This window comes from Podarcis pityusensis (genome assembly GCF_964106645.2).
Source record: "Podarcis pityusensis genome assembly, chromosome: 6".
Lineage (NCBI taxonomy): Eukaryota > Metazoa > Chordata > Lepidosauria > Squamata > Lacertidae > Podarcis > Podarcis pityusensis.
In genome coordinates, this window is record NC_138030.1 from 79,951,761 (window position 1) to 79,969,239 (window position 17,479).

Consider the following 17,479-nt stretch of genomic DNA (forward strand, 5'->3'; position numbering starts at 1 on the left):
TCCATAGAGGTAAACAACAGGTCCAAGGCATGTCCGCGGCTATGGGTTGGGCCAGACTTATTCAGGGACAGCCCCATGGAGGCCATGCTTTCCACGAAGTCCCGAGCAGCCCCTTGTAAGGTCGTGTCGGCATGGATGTTAAAATCCCCTAGGACAACCAAGCTAGGTGTCTCCAGGAGAACATCCATCACAACCTGAAGCAGCTCTGGCAGGGAATCCTTGGTGCAGCGGGGAGGTCGGTACACCAAAAGGAATCCTGTACTGCCCCTATTGCCCAACTTCCAGAACATGCACTCGGAAAACTGGGTCTTCCCAATAGGACACCTGGTGCAAACTAATGACTTCCTAAAAATCCCTGCAACCCCCCCTCCCCGCCCACATGACCTGGGTTGCTGTGCGTAAGAGAAACCTGGTGGACAAGCAGCGGCAAGGACAGGCCCATCTGCTTCATCCAACCAAGTCTCTGTTACACATGCCAGGTCAAGTCCTCCATCCATGATCAAGTCATGGATGGCAGTGGTCTTATGAATCATTGACCTGGCATTGCACAGCAGCACCTTCAGGTCATGTGGGTATCCCTTGCTGATTCTAGTATCCATCCGGTCAGGACCAGACCCGGAGGCAGGGATAGTCCTCAGACAACGACTAAACCTGCCTCCTCTGTAATGACATGGTCTGGTCTTAGCGTAACTCCTCCTCCTACCCGTGATCACTGAGATCGGTTGTCCCAGTGCATCCCCCCCTGTGGAACATGCCCCAGCCATTTTGTTGGCTGGGACCTACTCCCCGGCAGCCCTGACCCCTCCCCTTAAGAACAAAATAACACCTTAAAAAAACAAAAACCAATAAAACAATACAAACAAAAAACAGTAAAAATTACAAAAACATAAAATCAAACAAATTCCCAGGCCCAATAAACATCCATCCCACCCCCACCCCCCCACATACAACAAATTCAAAAGAAAAATTTTAAAACATTTTAAAAGCACTCTGCACCCCTCCAGCAGTAACAGCAACTGTCCTAGTGAGGCCCGTCAGGCCCTGCCCTGGGCCAGGTGGTAAGTGGCAGGAAGGAGCAGGGCCCTCAGACACTCTCACAGGAGAGTCCTCCTGGGCAGCAGAGCGCAGCAGTCCCTGTGAGGCTTCAGGCCCCGCCCTGGGCCAGGTGGTAAGTGGCAGGAAGGAGCAGGGCCCCCAGACACTCACACAGGAGAGTCCTCCTGGGCAGCAGAGCACAGCAGTCCCTGTGAGGCTTCAGGCCCCGCCCTGGGCCAGGTAGATGGTAAGGGGCAAGAGCAGGGCCCTCAGACACTCACACAGGAGAGTCCTCCTGGGCAGCAGAGCGCAGCAGTCCCTGTGAGGCTTCAGGCGTACCTTGGAAGGAGCCATCACCATGTGAAAACAGAAAAATGTTTGGTTTTTAATGGCCTGGAAGAGAGCTTGAATAATGAAGTGGAAAATTCTGCTGATGAAAAAATTTTCAGACAGGATTAAGGAGGGTTGTGAGGAAGAGCCGGAAGACCCTAAAGAAATGAATGAGCTAGTCATCATTATGACAGGTGAAATTTAACCTAAGTGAGAGCTTAAGATGCTGCACAGTGGATTGAAATGGAAAGCTTCTGAGGTAAACTACATGCTGAGTTTACACTCTGATAAGTCCCAAGTCAAGCATCCACAGGCTCTCAAGCAAAGCTATCCGGATGTAATTGTGAACAGCTCAGTGAAACCATCTGTTCACTGCACAGCAGAGTGAGAGTGCATGCATGTGTGGTCCGTGTGTGGGAATAACACAGTGCAGAAAATATACTGCCAGTAAATCAATATTTTACATCCTTGACTTGCATACTAACCTATACTGCTTCCTGATCCTCTCAGTGATGATTAAAACAATTTTTTAAGGAAAGAACCCTGATGTTGATGAAGTTCATAATTATTATGAATTTGCCCAGCTCCCAATGCTCATCTGTATTACAAAGTTATCATTTCCCCCAAACATTATTTAATGCCAGCCCCTTACCTATGATAAACGTCACAGTGTCTGCCAGCCTTTTACGTCGTGAATTCTTCTTTGTTTGGGTCTTTTGAATGTTGCTCCTGCGTAGAGGGGCATATGAGCGGGTTGTGCTGAGCACTCCTACAGAATGCTTCTCTCTGATTTATTTTCACCCAATTGAATTTACTTCCAGTATCAAAGCCTGAAGTGAGTAGAGTTACCTCAGGGGAAGGACAGCTCACACAAACACACCCGCTGTGATTTAAAATCGCACAATTACAGGTTTAAAACCCCACAAAAAACATCTTCCTGCTTGTCTGTAACGGTTTTCATGCCATTGCTCAGTTTCAGGAAAATTCAGGGCTGGTACAACTTGTAGGCCAGCTTTCATTATAGGCACTCATAGGTGGCACCTGAGGCACCAGAATTCAAGACAGGCTGGAAATGCCTCAAGATGGTCACAGCCCCACAATTCTACAATCTTTTCAGTTATAGGTCTTTGTCCTTGATCCACTGACTGAAGGTTCAGGGGAAGGATTGCGATCAGGAGAACCCTGAACTGGTCCTCTGAATGACAACAGAATAACTAAATCCACTGCTCTAAGTCAGCAGTGTAACTTAGGAAAGAAAATAAGTCATAGAATCATAGAATCATAGAGTTGGAAGAGACCACAAGGGCCATCGAGTCCAACCCCCTGCCAAGCAGGGTCAATGTCAACAGCTCTCAGGAGACCTGCATATCCAATCTCAGGAGACCTGCATATCCAATAGTTCTCCACACTTTTGCACCCCAGTTCACCACTCATCGGCATGCTAGTGAGTGAATGAGGAAGGGAAGCAAGGGACAAGCCTTTCTCCATTCTCCACATGCCCCCTGCCTCTACTCCAGTCACCGTCCCTTGCCAAGGAAGGGAAAGAGAAGGGTGTTTTGGGTGTGGAGGTTGATGTCAAGGCATTTTGGAGATGTAGGTACGGTCATTTTTCTGTGCCTCAGATTGGCTTGGGGAAATGACCAAGTTCTTTTGGAGTTAGGATAGTTTGAGTTGATTTTTTTTTTAAGAACACAGATAATTTAAAAAAAAAATCCTTAAACATAGAAACACAAACAAGAAACAGCAAGTGGTTCGTGCTTTCTGTCCCCACATAGATTACAGCATCTGAAGAAATTTATGTGGGGGTTTTTCTCCCAGGGAGTCTGAATGCTCTTTTTTTAACGTTTTGAATCAGAAACAAACAAAGCAGAATAATAGTGTGTATCCCAAATATCCCTCATTTGGAGCCAGCCTCTCAAATGTGATGTAAGTCTTTTTTGCTTCCTAAGTGTTCGGAGGAGAAGGGAACGTGAAACAATAACAGATCTTTTAACAAACCCATAAGGGGATGTGGAAGAGCTTTAGTTGGATGGGAATGTATGTGCAATATCCCTCACTTGAGCACACTGATCATTAGTGGTTGCCAAATTTTGAAAGATAGGCATTACGTGTTTTGATATACAAAGATGAAAAGTACCAATGCAGCCTAGAAAGCAACACTGTAGATTGCTTTGGACCTGTGCTCTTTAGACTGCAGGCTGTCAGTCTTAAAGAAGAGTGTTCAGCCAGGTTTGGTGTGGACAGGGCCCCCAAGAGGAATGCATTGGCTGGGAAACCGCTAATCTAATTTTCAATCCAGAGTAAGCCAAAATGGAACCCACAGAGAAGTCAAGGGCATTAAGCTATAGTGAGCCTCCAAATCCCTTGGTTCTATTCAGTTATGATAATCAACAACAACAAATCACCTTTACTAAAGGAGGGTTATGAGTAGTGCTGCTTGTTGGCTGACGCCCAACACTTTTACAAGCCTGTGAGGTTTTAATAGCTGACAGCATACGTGCAGGAAAGCAGACAACTGGAAGGCATTAAAAGCACTAATGTCTTCATCAAAACAGCAGCAGAAGCTAAGTAAATCACTCACAGCGTCAATTGTTGGTTCACTTAAAATGTATGCAATGTGCTTGCTGGGTCATTTGAGCTGCATGATGTATTAAAGCTCCTGGTGGAAATAATCAAGTTCTTGCTATCTCAGTTTAGGAACACATGATAAAGTGCCAGCTTTTGGAAAAAGAAACTATTACCCAAGCAGAAGCAACACTTCCTTATATTGTCATCATCAGAAGCAAAGTTGGTGTCAAATAATAACTTAAAGGTTGAGCTACATACGAGGAGTCCCTGGCGTAAATTGATTTGGTGCTACTCTTTCTCGGCTGCCCATCTATATAATACGGGGGTACAAATACTAAAACTACCTCACAAACTAAACTGCCTAACAATCATGTAACAAGGCAGTGAATTAAAAAAACAACAACACTGCAACAACATATGAAACCCAAACTAAGCCCCTGGGTCCCAAATCCTTTACCATACAACCCAAATGCAGGTTGAAATAACCCCACATCTTCACTGCTTTGTCAAGTACAGTGGTACCTCAGGTTAAGTACTTAATTCGTTCCGGAGACCCGTACTTAACCTGAAACTGTTCTTAACCTGAACAACCACTTTAGCTAATGGAGCCTCCTGCTGCCGCTGCACCGCCGGAGCACGATTTCTGTTCTCATCCTGAAGCAAAGTTCTTAACCTGAAGCACTATTTCTGGGTTAGCGGAGTCTGTAACCTGAAGCGTATGTAACCTGAAGCGTATGTAACCTGAGGTACCACTGTACATGGTGCAACAGTGTGTGTTTCAGACTAGAGTTGGGGAGAACCAGGTTGTAATCTCCACTCAGTTGTGAAGCGTAGATCATTCATTCTGTCTTAGTCTTACCAACCTCACAGGGCTGTGAAGAGGATGAAGTACATGCTACCTTGACATTGTTGGAGGAATGGATGGATAAAAATGTAATAAATAAGTATCAGGCCAGACATGGATGCTCTGTAGTATACTAACCATGACTGAAAAGGCCCTTATTCCTGCGCTCACCTGTTGCACCTTAAATAGTGGAAGGACACAGAGCAGTGTCTCTGATATTGCTCTGAGGGCACAGGGCTAGTCTGTATGGGAAGTATGTTTCTGTTAAGTTGTGGGTGAACATATCAGACGACACAGCGATTCTTCAAACAGCTCTTGTTTATTCACAGGCCAGAACAGAACTGAACTGAAGGGTTCAGCCAGCTTGCTTATATAGAGCTCCACTAGAACGCAACAGTAACCACTTTCTGTAACTATCCAATCACTGAACGTCACTTTCAATCCCTTATTTGCATATGTGGATCTGAGTGAAAACCATCTACAGTATCTCCCTGCTGGCCCAGGGTGAGAACTTCAGTACATAACAGTTTTCTTCCAAACAAACCAGAAATGGAAGCCATGGCTGGTACTTGGCCTATCACAAAGCCATTATGTGGTTTGTTTCCTCCCTTGTGTGCCAACAACAGGAGCAGAGTGAGGAGAAAAGCAGAGGCTTTTGAGCAGCGAACACCAGCATACTGCACATCACATGAAATCCAGGTTTACTGATAACTATGATTTAATGACAATTGAACCAGGAAGTGTAAATCTTCTGTACCGAAGACGAATGGAAATCCTTGGAAAAAATGGTGATGGAAATCCCTTGTTCCTAAGCTACAAAGCAGCTCCTCTCAAGAGTTTTATTTATTTATTTTTAGAGCTTTATTTGGTACTTTATGAAGTAAATCAGAAATCAAAGAAATGGCATAGTAATTGATTGGGGAGTGGGGGAGAGACTGTTGGCAAATGTAAGATACAAAACAGATATAGTTCCAATATGCAGCACACACTTTTTATATTTCTTTGAAAGGATTCTGTAATACATAAACTGTTGTTGTTGTTGTTGTGTTAAAAAGCAGAGAATCAAATCCTTGAAGATAAATTTAATAAAACCAAGAAACCTGATCCAAATACCACATAATAAATTAGTTAGAAGCCACTAGGAAAAATGCCAACATCCCCATCTCCCTTAGTAATACATTTTAGTTTACCAAGGCAATGATAGCAAAATCAGCCACAATTATGTTAAATATTTATTGCTAAATCCATTAATATGTTCCCTAGATACTGGAGCACTAAGGCACAAGCTTTAGAGGAAAGCAGGCGACCAAAACATAGCTTAGAGCTCCCTCTTCCTTTCCTTGGAGGAATTTCGCTTTTGGCAGCTTGGAGGCTTTTGAGGCAAGTATATTTGAAATGACTGCATGGTCATAAACACTGTCAAATCACTGGTGCATTATGAAATTAATTACATGTGCAATACTCACAGTGCCATTTCAAACTGCTCCAGCCACTTTTTCTTCAAATCTTTCGTTTTGCAGTAGAATTCTAGTCCATTTTGGCCTTGTATGTGAATGAGGTAGAAGCCGTAAGACCACTGTTTAAAGCACAAGGCAATGCAAAGGTTATCTACGAAGAATTCATGTGCAGCTGCTTCAGAACTTCTGAAGGCCAAACACTGCCTATTTCCAGTCCAATTACAATGATTAATATATAACAGTATTAGCTAGCATTTACATAAAGCTTTAGTGTGTTTCCAAAGCTTCATACAACACAATTTATATGTGTCTACTCAGTCGTCATACACATTTTAGAGCCATTAGAAACACTATGCAGAAGAATAACATTCATGATTCCAGGCGTTATGTTTCTGAGGGGGGCCCTCCACCCACATAAAAAGGTCCTTATAGAAAGTAAACAAAACATTTATTTCTGGTGAGGGTTTGTGGATAAATAAACATGGAAGGGAATGCTTTAAACCTCTTAAATACTGCAAAGCTCTACAAATTTCAGCAGAACATCTTATGGATGAAGAAAAATCCTAAACTTTTTACCTTTTTGTTCTCTTTGTCTGTGGTGGGGTTATTGGCTATTTTGTATTCCTGAAGATCAATTATTTCCTTCATTTCATAATTATCACCTCGCCGTTTGCATACAATTACAGCCAAGTCAAATAAGAATATATGCCTGTGAACCAGAAAATAAAATATAATCAGATGTCATAAGCTGTCTTTTCCAATATTACCTGAATTCCAACAGCAATTGTCACACATTATATGTGTGTTATATGTACAGCACATTGATAATTGTCACATATAACTGCATGGCAGCTATTACATGCCATTGTCATGCAATAAATCCCATGGTCATATGTCAGCTATCAGGTTCTGCAGGAAACCGAATGGCAAAAACCTTCTAATGTTGCTAAATATACTGATCTTAAATACTGCTATCCAATATCTAAGTCAAATATCTGAATATTGAAAGAATATTACAGATCAAAATTCACAGAGGATAAATTTAAGGTTCAGTCGAAAAGTGTGGGGACCCTATTAATAAAGCATGATCTCACCACACTAAGAGGGCTTACATTTCATCAGTCTTTCAAGGTACACATGAATGGGGTAGAACAAGTACAGCAACTACTTTAAAGAAGGAAACCCTCAGTAATATGTGCAATATAACTATCCCTGCCTTGAGAAGAGTCTTGCTAAGAGAAGGCAGTTCTGCAGCTAGAACATTTTTTGCCTAAGGAGAACTGCCCCTGCCTGCAAAAAAAATGGCACCTTTTCCTTGAAAAACAAAACCTTCAAAAATCAGGACAGTCCTAATATAGTTGAGCTTTATCCAAAATATGGAGGTAAATTAAACCTCTTGCTGCACAACAATTTAACATACACAACAGTTCTTCTGCCATATTTCAAGAGCATTTATCTAGTGTAAATGGCACACCTTGTTTTGTTTTGTTTTGTTTTGTTTTGTTTTGTTTTGTGTTTTGTTTTGTTTTGTTTTAAAAAAGAAAGCCTCATACTCTGCTCACCTATCCTGCCTTGCCCTTTTGTCCAGAGTTGTTATTCTTATTTCACCATCACCCTGTGGTCGTCCATACAGTAAAAGTGACTGGTTCTGAAAATGTAAGAATAGCATAAATTACTTAAGAGTTCACTGGCAGCATCTTTTCTTCAAGAACCACCTTGGTGCTATGAACCTATCCAAGCTATATATTTTTTTTAAAAAAAATTGTCCCCCAAGCTACTCCAAAGATTCTTTTTAGAGCCACTTAAGATTGCAGAGTGGCAGAAATAAGAAAGTAACATTGCCTTTTCCAGTTTCACCAAAGTTTTCCACCACCGTAATCTCCATCACCCTGCAAACATGCAAGAAGCTCACTTGGTGCCTTCTGACCTGATTGACCTATATACTTTCAGGTCAACCATCAGACTCCTGCCTTGCCTTTATGGCTCTCCAGTGCTGATCTAGTTTATTTACGTCCCTCAGCTTCCATGTTCCTCTTCTTCCTGACAGCCTGCATGCCATCCCCCTCTTCCAACTTCCTTATTTACCTGATTACTGCTTTCCTGCATCTATGTTCCAGCCCCACTTGCAACATCTTGGCTCTGCCTCTGGGCCTGCCATTCATCCTGCCTCTCTCAGTTGGCCCCAGAACTCCACTCTGTCTCCAATTCCAGTCCTGCCAGGATTTTCACTCTCAGCTCTCTGTGTGCTCAAGCTCAGACTTTGCCTTTGTCCAAGCTCCTACTTTTAAGAATTAAGCAGCAGCAAGATCACCCCGGAAAGGAACAGTAAAAACAACATACAAAGTTTGAAGGGTAACACGAGACAGAGACATACCAAATTCTCAATTGATGACTGAAATTGTTTAATTTCACGGAGGGTTTCATTATCTCGCTTCACTTCATTTACATACTGTGCCAAGTCCTAAAACACAGAAGAGAGATATCTGAGGTGCAACAACCATGGGCTAAATTGTTACACTTAATTAGAAAAATTGACTACTAAGAGACACTTCCCAAGCTACAGTAGAAGCAGTTATGTATTAAAACATTAGCAGGTACAAACTGTACATAAATATAAATTGTGAGACACATCACCCACCCTGCAGATCATGTGGACAGTACCATGTGTCATGTCAATCAAGCTTTCTTGACTAATTTTTCTGTAGTGAGGGAGGAATGGGAGATGAATAGCCTGCTCACACTTCCTTTGTGAGGCAGAGAGAACATAGCAAACCTTTAAGTGTAAACCTCTTTCTACCACAGTGTGAGAAAACACAGTATGCTTAGGATAGTCAAAATCCAAATAGGGCTCAGAACTATGAGCTCTAGAAACAACTGAATCATATAGCAATAGCTCATATGCTCACTTCGAAAACTGAACATGAAAGCTTTTTTTCAGAAAATCTTCCTGCAGCAACACAGTTAGAATGGCTGCAAGACTGATCTCCCTCCATGAACTGATTCAACAGATAATAATATAAAGCTAAGAATAAAACTAGAGATGTGTAGTCAAACCAATTACGCATGCCATACACGTAGATGATTTAGGTGGGGTCATAGCTCAACAACAGAGCATCTGCTTCATATCTAGAAGATATGAGATTCAATCCCCAGCATATGCAAGGAGGGCTGAGAGAGACTTCGTGCCTGAGGCTCTGGAGAGGTGTTGCCGGTTAGTGTAGACTATACTGAGCTAGAACCCATGGTCTGGCTCAGTGTGTAAGTCAGTTTCTTATATAGGTTTGCATTATATTTTGTGCTTTAAATAAGAGAAACAATGTGCAATCAAGCGGACTGAAGTTAACATGCATTTGACACACAACAAAGCTATAGAGTCTTTTCCTTTCAAACATCAATATTAATTTGTTCTGATGAGCTTGGCTCTGAATTGGGAAAACTCTGCACCTGCTTTTGGGTATTAGTGAACATATGAGCTGGTGTGCAGTAATGCAGAAACAACACGTTGCAGGTAGATATATATTTAATTTCTCTCCAGAAAAGACTCTTACAATTTTACTCCAGAGAGAGTTTACATATCCAATCTGTTAGTCGCACTTACCTTCATTGCATCAAGTGCCTGTTTCAGATTGTTCTTCTCAGTTTGGTCACTAGTATGTTTTACCAACTCCTGTATTGAAGAATACATAGACATTTCTTGTGATAGCTATCGGCCATTCAAGACATTTTTAAAAATGCTGAACTTATCAGTATTTAAAAACAGAACCATTTTGCCTTAGGAAGAAAATGATGGGCTGATCTCATCATTATCTGTAAAAGCCCATAATATGAGGTACCGTATATTATGCATATGCTATATCCCACATGCTTTTATTCAAGACATGAAGTGAAGACACGGTTTTCACTATTAAAGCCTATATCTGGAATGTTGCCCTCCACATAACAGTACCAAATCTAAGGATCTGAAAAACAGCCTTCTCAATAACTTTGAGATTAAATTTTCATGTTTTACCCCCAGAGTTTCGGAGGGCAAAATTGCAAAAGCCCATGGGATTAATTTTCATTTCAGAACATGAGTTAAATTTCATAGAAATTCATCACAATTCCAAGCTAATTTTATCTATTCATTATTATTTTCTTACACATTTATTTAGGCTGCAATCAGGCAGACTTTCCAGAGAATATGAAATAAATGGGTTTCACTGCTAAGGGGGCTTCCGGATGGCCTATTTATTAAGCACTCATCCTGATTTATTTGCAAGGAGATTATATGACGATGACTATTGAATGAGCTAGATGATCCTATGTCAAGCAAGTACTAGTCCACACTTTCCTTGTTGCCAAAGGTCTGATCTTGGGGAAAGGCTGTTTTGTTGCCCAAGAGCTCCAAATCAGCTTTAATTGTACAATGTGAATTCACCAGTATGTGACTGAATCCCACCCAAAAAAGGCAAAAGTCTGGAAGCACCATGAGTAGATATACAGGGGATTATGCTGATACCCCCTTCCTCCTATACCATGTGTGCTTTTGTGTAACTGATCTACACTTCCCCATACTTATTTACAAACACTTCAAAATTGGTATGTAACTCCTAAAATCTCACAAGGCAAATTATTCCCTAACTCATCCTCAATAGCCAATCCTTTTACATGTTCAGTTGCCTTTCTCCATTACTGGACTGCGTATTCAAGGATATCATGGAAAGCAGATTTCTTTCAAGAATCCTTTCATTCTTGAGCATCAAGGAAAAGGGCAGAAATTTAGGTGGGCCTTTCTGCCTAAAATTTCCTATCTAGGTTTCAGCCTTAATGGGAATGGCTACAAATACTTCAAGTAGCACTGGAAAGTACTATAACAAGAATTAGGGGGGAAAGTAAATGTTTGGAAGGGGAATTAGACCAGTTTACTGAACTGAGCCCCTATTGCAATCAGTGACTAACTTGTATCATTGGTTTCAGACAATGCAGGACCCTTCTGAAATATACATTTAAAGGAGTATCATAGCACCTTAAGCAGTCATGGCTTCCACAAAGAATCCTAGGGATTGTAGTTTTTTTAAGTGTGCTGAGAGTTGTTAGAAAGCTTCCAATCCTCTCATATGAACTACAATTCCCAGAGTTCCCTAGGAGGAAGGATTAACTGTTAAACCATGCTGGAAACTCAGTTCACTCAGATGCATTTCAGGAAGCATGATATACACATTGGAAAAGAACACTGCAAAGGGAAGGGGGGGAAATTGCTTCTTGCACAGCTAGAAGTTCTTTTTAAAATGATGTTTTATAAGCATCAGCAAAGCTGACAGTCTAATGGAGTAATATATTTCCTTGCAACTGAACTAATGAGTCTCCCAGCACAGCTATCAAATGATATTTATAGGACTCTCTAGCCTCATTATAGGACTAACTGCACAGAAGCCACAAGCTCCGTGGGTTATAATGGGAAGCATTCAAAATAACTATTGCTTTATTATAATTCAGTACAGCAAGAAAATAGGCTAGAAAGTGCTTGAGCCTTGTCCAGCTTCAACTTCAAAAAGCAGAGGCACGCATGAAAAGCATCACCTAGCATCAGCTTGGTAGCACTATCTGAATGCACCAGATTATTTTATTATTGTTTTGTTGTATTTTGACTCAAGTTACTGCAAAATCAGTCTTAAATTATTGTCCAACAGGCTTAGGGAATCTTTCTAAATAATGGCACTCTTCTGTGGTTTATTCTCAGTGTTTTACTGCAATTATCATGCGACTTGAAATCCCTAGGGCAAGTTGCCCACCCCTTGACAGGTGCATCATTATGAGTCAGGACCATCATGCTGTTCTTGCCAATGAACGCCAGTGACATGGCTCATGGGTGGGGAAACTCACAATGTGAAAACACTGACTAGCTCAATGCAACAAGCTGCAGCCCTTGGCAAGCAGCTGATGAGGCGGAGGGGGGTAAGGTTAAGATCACACCTGCACATGCAATCTCTCTCTTAAGACCACCACCACTATTGCATCTCTTTGTTTCACAAGCATGAAAATGAGAGAGAAACAGTCAGTGATTGTGATCATATTAAGACAGAAACAGAGATTATCTGCAAGGGAATGAAGCCATGGGCGGGGGGGGGGGGGGAGGTTGCCCTGTACTAAATGATACAATGTGTAGCAGGTGAGGAGATTTTCATTTTCCAGGCTTTAAATATTTACGCTACTCTTCTGATACGTTGTAGTGGCATCATTACCTGCTGCTTATTTTATTTTGATTTTATTCTGTGACTGGTGTTATTCACTTTTAGAGAAAGACTTGACATCTTTCTGCAGGGCCTGCAAGACGGAGCTATTCCGCCAGGCCTTTGGCCAAGGCACAGTCTGACCCCCTCTCTCCTTCTGTAATCTTCAGAGAACTCTAACTCAATGGTTGTCATTAATTTGATTGTGAATTGAATCTAGAATGTATTTTAATTAATTAATTGTGCGATTTTATATACACTGTGCTATTTTTACCTGTTGTTAGCAGCTCTGAGCCTGGCTTTGGATGGGGAGGGTGGGATACAAATAAAAATTATTATTATTATTATTATTTTCTTGTTGCAATGAGAAAAAAACTGAATAAGCTAAGGAGACTGGAAGTGGGGAGAGAACTAGCACTGATCCTGAGAGACAACTATGTTGCATATCAAGGGAAGATATAACAACAACAACAACAACAACAGAGGCAAGTACTCCACACCAAAGAGGGCGAGCGTACAGCCACTGGAAAGGAAACAAAAAAAACCAACAAAAGAAAGCAGAGTAAATTTGGCAGGGTATTCTGAATGGCACTGAATGACTTCTGACCTACCACTTTGTGCTTTGAATGGAAAACAAAATCTGTGGCACTAACATGACCACAATTCGAACTGGAAAAGTTCCATAATAGCTGTGCTAGTTGGGCGGCAACCTGAGCTACTGGTTGAGAACTGATAAAAACAGTGTGAAGTTCATATAATTTAAAGGTGAAGTACCTGGAGCAGAAGATGGTATTTCAGAACTCGCTGCATTGGAACCACAAGAAGATCCCGCAAAGTAAACTTCCCATTATTGGCTCTTTTGGAACATTCCTATTTAAAGAAGCAAAGGGTTCGATATGACGGTATAATCAATGCAGCAAAGTAGCGTCTTTAATTTTCTGAAGCAGGCAGACCAGTTATCCAAACTGGTGGCAACAGGATGGTAGAGTTCTGAGGTTACAGAATGGACTGTATCACATAAGAACATAAGGTCTGCAGGATCAAGTGAATGGGCCCATCTGGTCCAGTAACTTATTCTCACAGCAGCCGGTTGCTTGTGGAATTCCAAAGGCAGGACCTGAGTGCAACAGCACTCTCTCACTTTTGATTCCTGGGAACTGGCATTCAGAAGCACACTGCCTCCAACAGTGGAGACAGAACATAGCCATGATGGCTAGTAGACATTTAGAACCTTATCCTCCATGAATTTGTCTCTTCAGACAAGAGGTGACGGGTTGCTTTTTCATACTCTCTTGTATAACAATTTCCCCCATATAAAAATGCATGACAGCAAGAAGTGGGATAGGTTACAACATTGCTACCTGAAATGTGGGGTTTTTTTTCCTCCTATGAGAAAAAATTCAAACATGGCATCCCCATGGGCAATTCACTCTACCACCTCAGGATCCTACAAAACTCCAATTTTGTAGAAATGAACTCATAAGACACAGATTGAAATATAGGGTTGTCAGTCACTGAAATTAATGGACTAAATTATGTGCATTGACTTCAGTGGGTCACTGTGGGCAGAACGTAGGTGAATACAATCCATAATTTCCATGCTACGATTCGAGATCAAGGTACAGTTTGTTTGTTTTTAAGAAGAGAAATTTCAGTGATACCTCCAGTTTCAATTTAACATCTTCTTTGGTCTTGGAAATGTTATCCAAACAGGATATGGCTGTTTCTACTTGACTGCAGTACTGCCCATAAATAACTAATCTAGATCAACAAGAAAGAGAACAAGCAATTAATCTTTTTATCAACTCCACCAACTTCAATTTCCACACAAGGTTTTGTCTTCTTACACCCCAACGCTGGAAGGGGCTGCTGTTTTCCAGCTGCATCCCATCATTCTTGTTCTATCATAGACTGCCATCATTGCATACAGATTGGCCTCTTAGGAACGTGTGTGTCAGTTTCTACAGGTGTTCAAAAGTGTAACATCCACTTCAAAGTATGTGCTGTGGTTTAATGCCTACATTTTATTAACTTAAAAATACAGCTGCAAAAACCTTTTGGAACAGAACAAGTCTTATTAGTATTTGTTATGTTAATGGGCAGCCTTCAAAGGATTTGATGAATAATACTCTGCAATGTAGGATTAGCACCAGATTAATTACACCGAGTCCTTTTTTATGGCAACAGCAGGGCAAGCATACCAGTTTACGTTATATGAGCATTTAAGTCAAGATAATAACATGTTGGCTCAAAGAACCAAGTGGCAATAGTCACAAAGATCAGACAGACTTACTTTGACAGATTTTCATAAGCTATGGAAAGGAAAGCACAATAATTTCAAAACTCCCTTGTGCAATAAGCTATTCTTTTCCATTAACATTTTCTGCATTTAAAAAGGGCTTCTTGCAACCACAATAATAATGTTTCAAGTATTTGTGATGTTCAGTTCTCAGTCTTACCATTGCTCTGAATCCCGTTGTAAGGGAATATAAATGAAAACCAAGCCCTACAAACACAACCTACCTGGGGTTGACCCACTTCAGAATACAAACAAAGTGCATGTCATGGGTGAATCAAAAACTCCCCATCTATGGAAAGCTCACATGTCTATCCAAGCCTTTGCCCCAAAATGCTAACTTACTTGCTTTGTGCAAGAAGCTGTGTTAATAAACAAAACAAAACAAAACACGGAGCAGCATTCAAAACATGAATTTAATCCTGCTTGCTTTATGAAATGATGCAAACCTAATAATTCTATGCTTCAAAGGTATCTGAAAATGTAGATCAGTAAAAGATCAAGAGAACACAGCATAGAAAATTCTTGAGAGTCAGGATACAGAACTTTCCCATATGCCTCTTCCTGATTAGCATTCACAGGAAGGAAGTGAACAGGCTTGCTTCTCTCCCTAGCCATCTATTCCCTCCCTGGTTCCTGGAAGATGGTAGGATGTGAAGCTACTAAAGGTTAATGTGAAAGAGTGGATGCTAAGGCACACAGAGCCCTGATAAAGTCATGGAGCAAATAACAGTGTTTTGCATCAGTCATAGGTTCTTGGTTATTTAAGATCAAGAGAAGAGGATGACGAGGTCAGATTGTCAAAATAGATAACATCTGAGCAGCATGTAGCCTATTAATCAATATGTGTATTGCACTTTGAGATAACATGACATTATTTTATGCAAAATAAGGCTGAGAGTTGTGAAAAGAAAACAGCACTGTAACAACATATGAACAGAGAACAGGGAGACTGAAACAGTATATACTAAAGAATAAAGCTCTCTGAAATTTGGTTTAGCATTCAGCACATTTAAAGCTATATGCTAATGTTACACATACTATTTCTGGTTATAATAAAAAATTAAATACAGTTTCTCTAAAAGCACACTACACAAAACAAGAGTATATTTCTAATGCATAAAGGAATATGAATAGCTTATGTTAAAGTTATCGACATTGTGCGTTTTAAAAACCCGGTAATTACCTTTCCTTGTAGCTTATAAAAATTTGATACAAGTTCTGGTCACTTTTGTTTACAATGGATTCATGAATATCCTGTGTTAAACTTCTGTGGATTTTCACCAAATCCTACAACAAAAACATCCAATAAAACTTCTACAATTATGTTTGATACTGCCATGTAAAGCCACTGTTTTCATGTATACAGTAAAATTATACAGTAAAATAATTCATAGATTGATTCATCCTAGACACCTTATAATTGAATTATATCTTTTGAATGAATAAATAAATATATCTTGAATATACATAGTTATATATCTACTCATTAAACTTAAAACTGCAAATGTTTAAGAAATGTAAAACACCTTCCCCTCTATGTTGGAGACATAGAATTTGTCTCAATTCTATGGTAAAATTATAACATTTCAAGGCAAGTAAACATGTTGGGCCTGGTGCAGACCTGGGTTTAAGACTGCAGGCTACAAAAACTCTTCCCCATCCATCCCCATCCCCAAGCACCCTCCATTTAAGTCCATTGTTGAATGAAACTAACTTTTATTACAGTTAAAATGAACCCAGGAAAAATCTAAGCTTCATTTCCCTAACTAAAGCCGGTTTCTTAAAACAGATTTTAATGAAAGATCCAGGTACAAAGGATGGGATGTATTCACACATGAAAAAGGGAAGGGAAGCCAAGCAATTACCTAGCCCAGTCTAGTCACTGGTTGGCATTATACCTGCTCCAGGTTTTAGAGATAAAAGAATTAAAAATTCACATCCCACTACTTCAACAAAAAATCATTTGGCACATTACACTGGACAGCTGAATAGCATCATACTGACAAGCTAACTGAAATCTTAATGTCTTGCTCAAGAAACAGAAGGTGCTGAGACAAGCAGAGTGGAAAAGCAATAAACATTTCTATTTACAGAGTTTGTAGATACTACACATTTCCAAGTGTTCTCATAAATATACAGGTATATATTCGCAAAGGTCTGCAAGGCTGAAATAAGAGCCATCTAAAATAACCCCTCATCTTTCAATAATTTACAGTCAAGTGCTCTTGTGGCCAGAGACATATTAAGGACGCAAAACAGGTAAAGGACCCCTGGACAGTTAAGTCCAATCAAAGGCGACCATGGGGTTGCGGTGCTCATCTTGCTTTCAAGCCAAGGGAGGCGGCATTTGTCCACAGACAGCTTTCTGGGTCAGGTGGCCAGCATGACTAAACTGCTTCTGGTGCAACAGAACACCATCACAGAAGCCAGAGTGCATGGAAGTGCCGTTTACCTTCCCGACGCAGCGGTACCTACATGCATTGGCATGCTTTCAAGCTGCTAGGTTGACAGGAGCTGGGACAGAGCAACGGGAGCTCACCCCATCACGGGGATTTGAACCACCAACCTTCTGATCAGCAAGCCCAAGAGGCTCAATGGTTTCGGCCACAGCAACACCCGTGTCCCTTGGAAAGGCAAAACAGGCGCACTATGCAGGACCAGATCTCTCTTTATAGCTGTGGACTACCAAACATCTTAGGAACATCAGCTACACTGCCCTCTGCCCGCTGCTGTGAGA

The 17,479-nt window shown here is 40.9% G+C and overlaps 1 protein-coding gene across 5 annotated transcripts in view; it reads right to left on the minus strand.

Annotated features, from left to right (window-relative positions):
• The window catches only part of VAV3 (vav guanine nucleotide exchange factor 3), a 211,646-nt gene that overhangs the window by 77,664 nt on the left and 116,503 nt on the right, over positions 1-17,479 (minus strand). For all 5 annotated transcript variants that reach the window (XR_013987216.1, XM_081008607.1, XM_081008604.1 and 2 more), the window contains exons 8-15: positions 15,926-16,029; positions 14,105-14,204; positions 13,218-13,313; positions 9,833-9,901; positions 8,609-8,695; positions 7,797-7,882; positions 6,811-6,943; positions 6,244-6,353 (exon numbers count right to left, since the gene is read on the minus strand). Coding sequence is in view for 4 of the 5 variants with exons in the window: in XM_081008607.1 (XP_080864733.1) it covers positions 6,244-6,353; positions 6,811-6,943; positions 7,797-7,882; positions 8,609-8,695; positions 9,833-9,901; positions 13,218-13,313; positions 14,105-14,204; positions 15,926-16,029 (785 nt within the window). In the remaining variant the exon portion in view is untranslated. The remainder of the gene's footprint in view (positions 1-6,243; positions 6,354-6,810; positions 6,944-7,796; positions 7,883-8,608; positions 8,696-9,832; positions 9,902-13,217; positions 13,314-14,104; positions 14,205-15,925; positions 16,030-17,479) is intronic.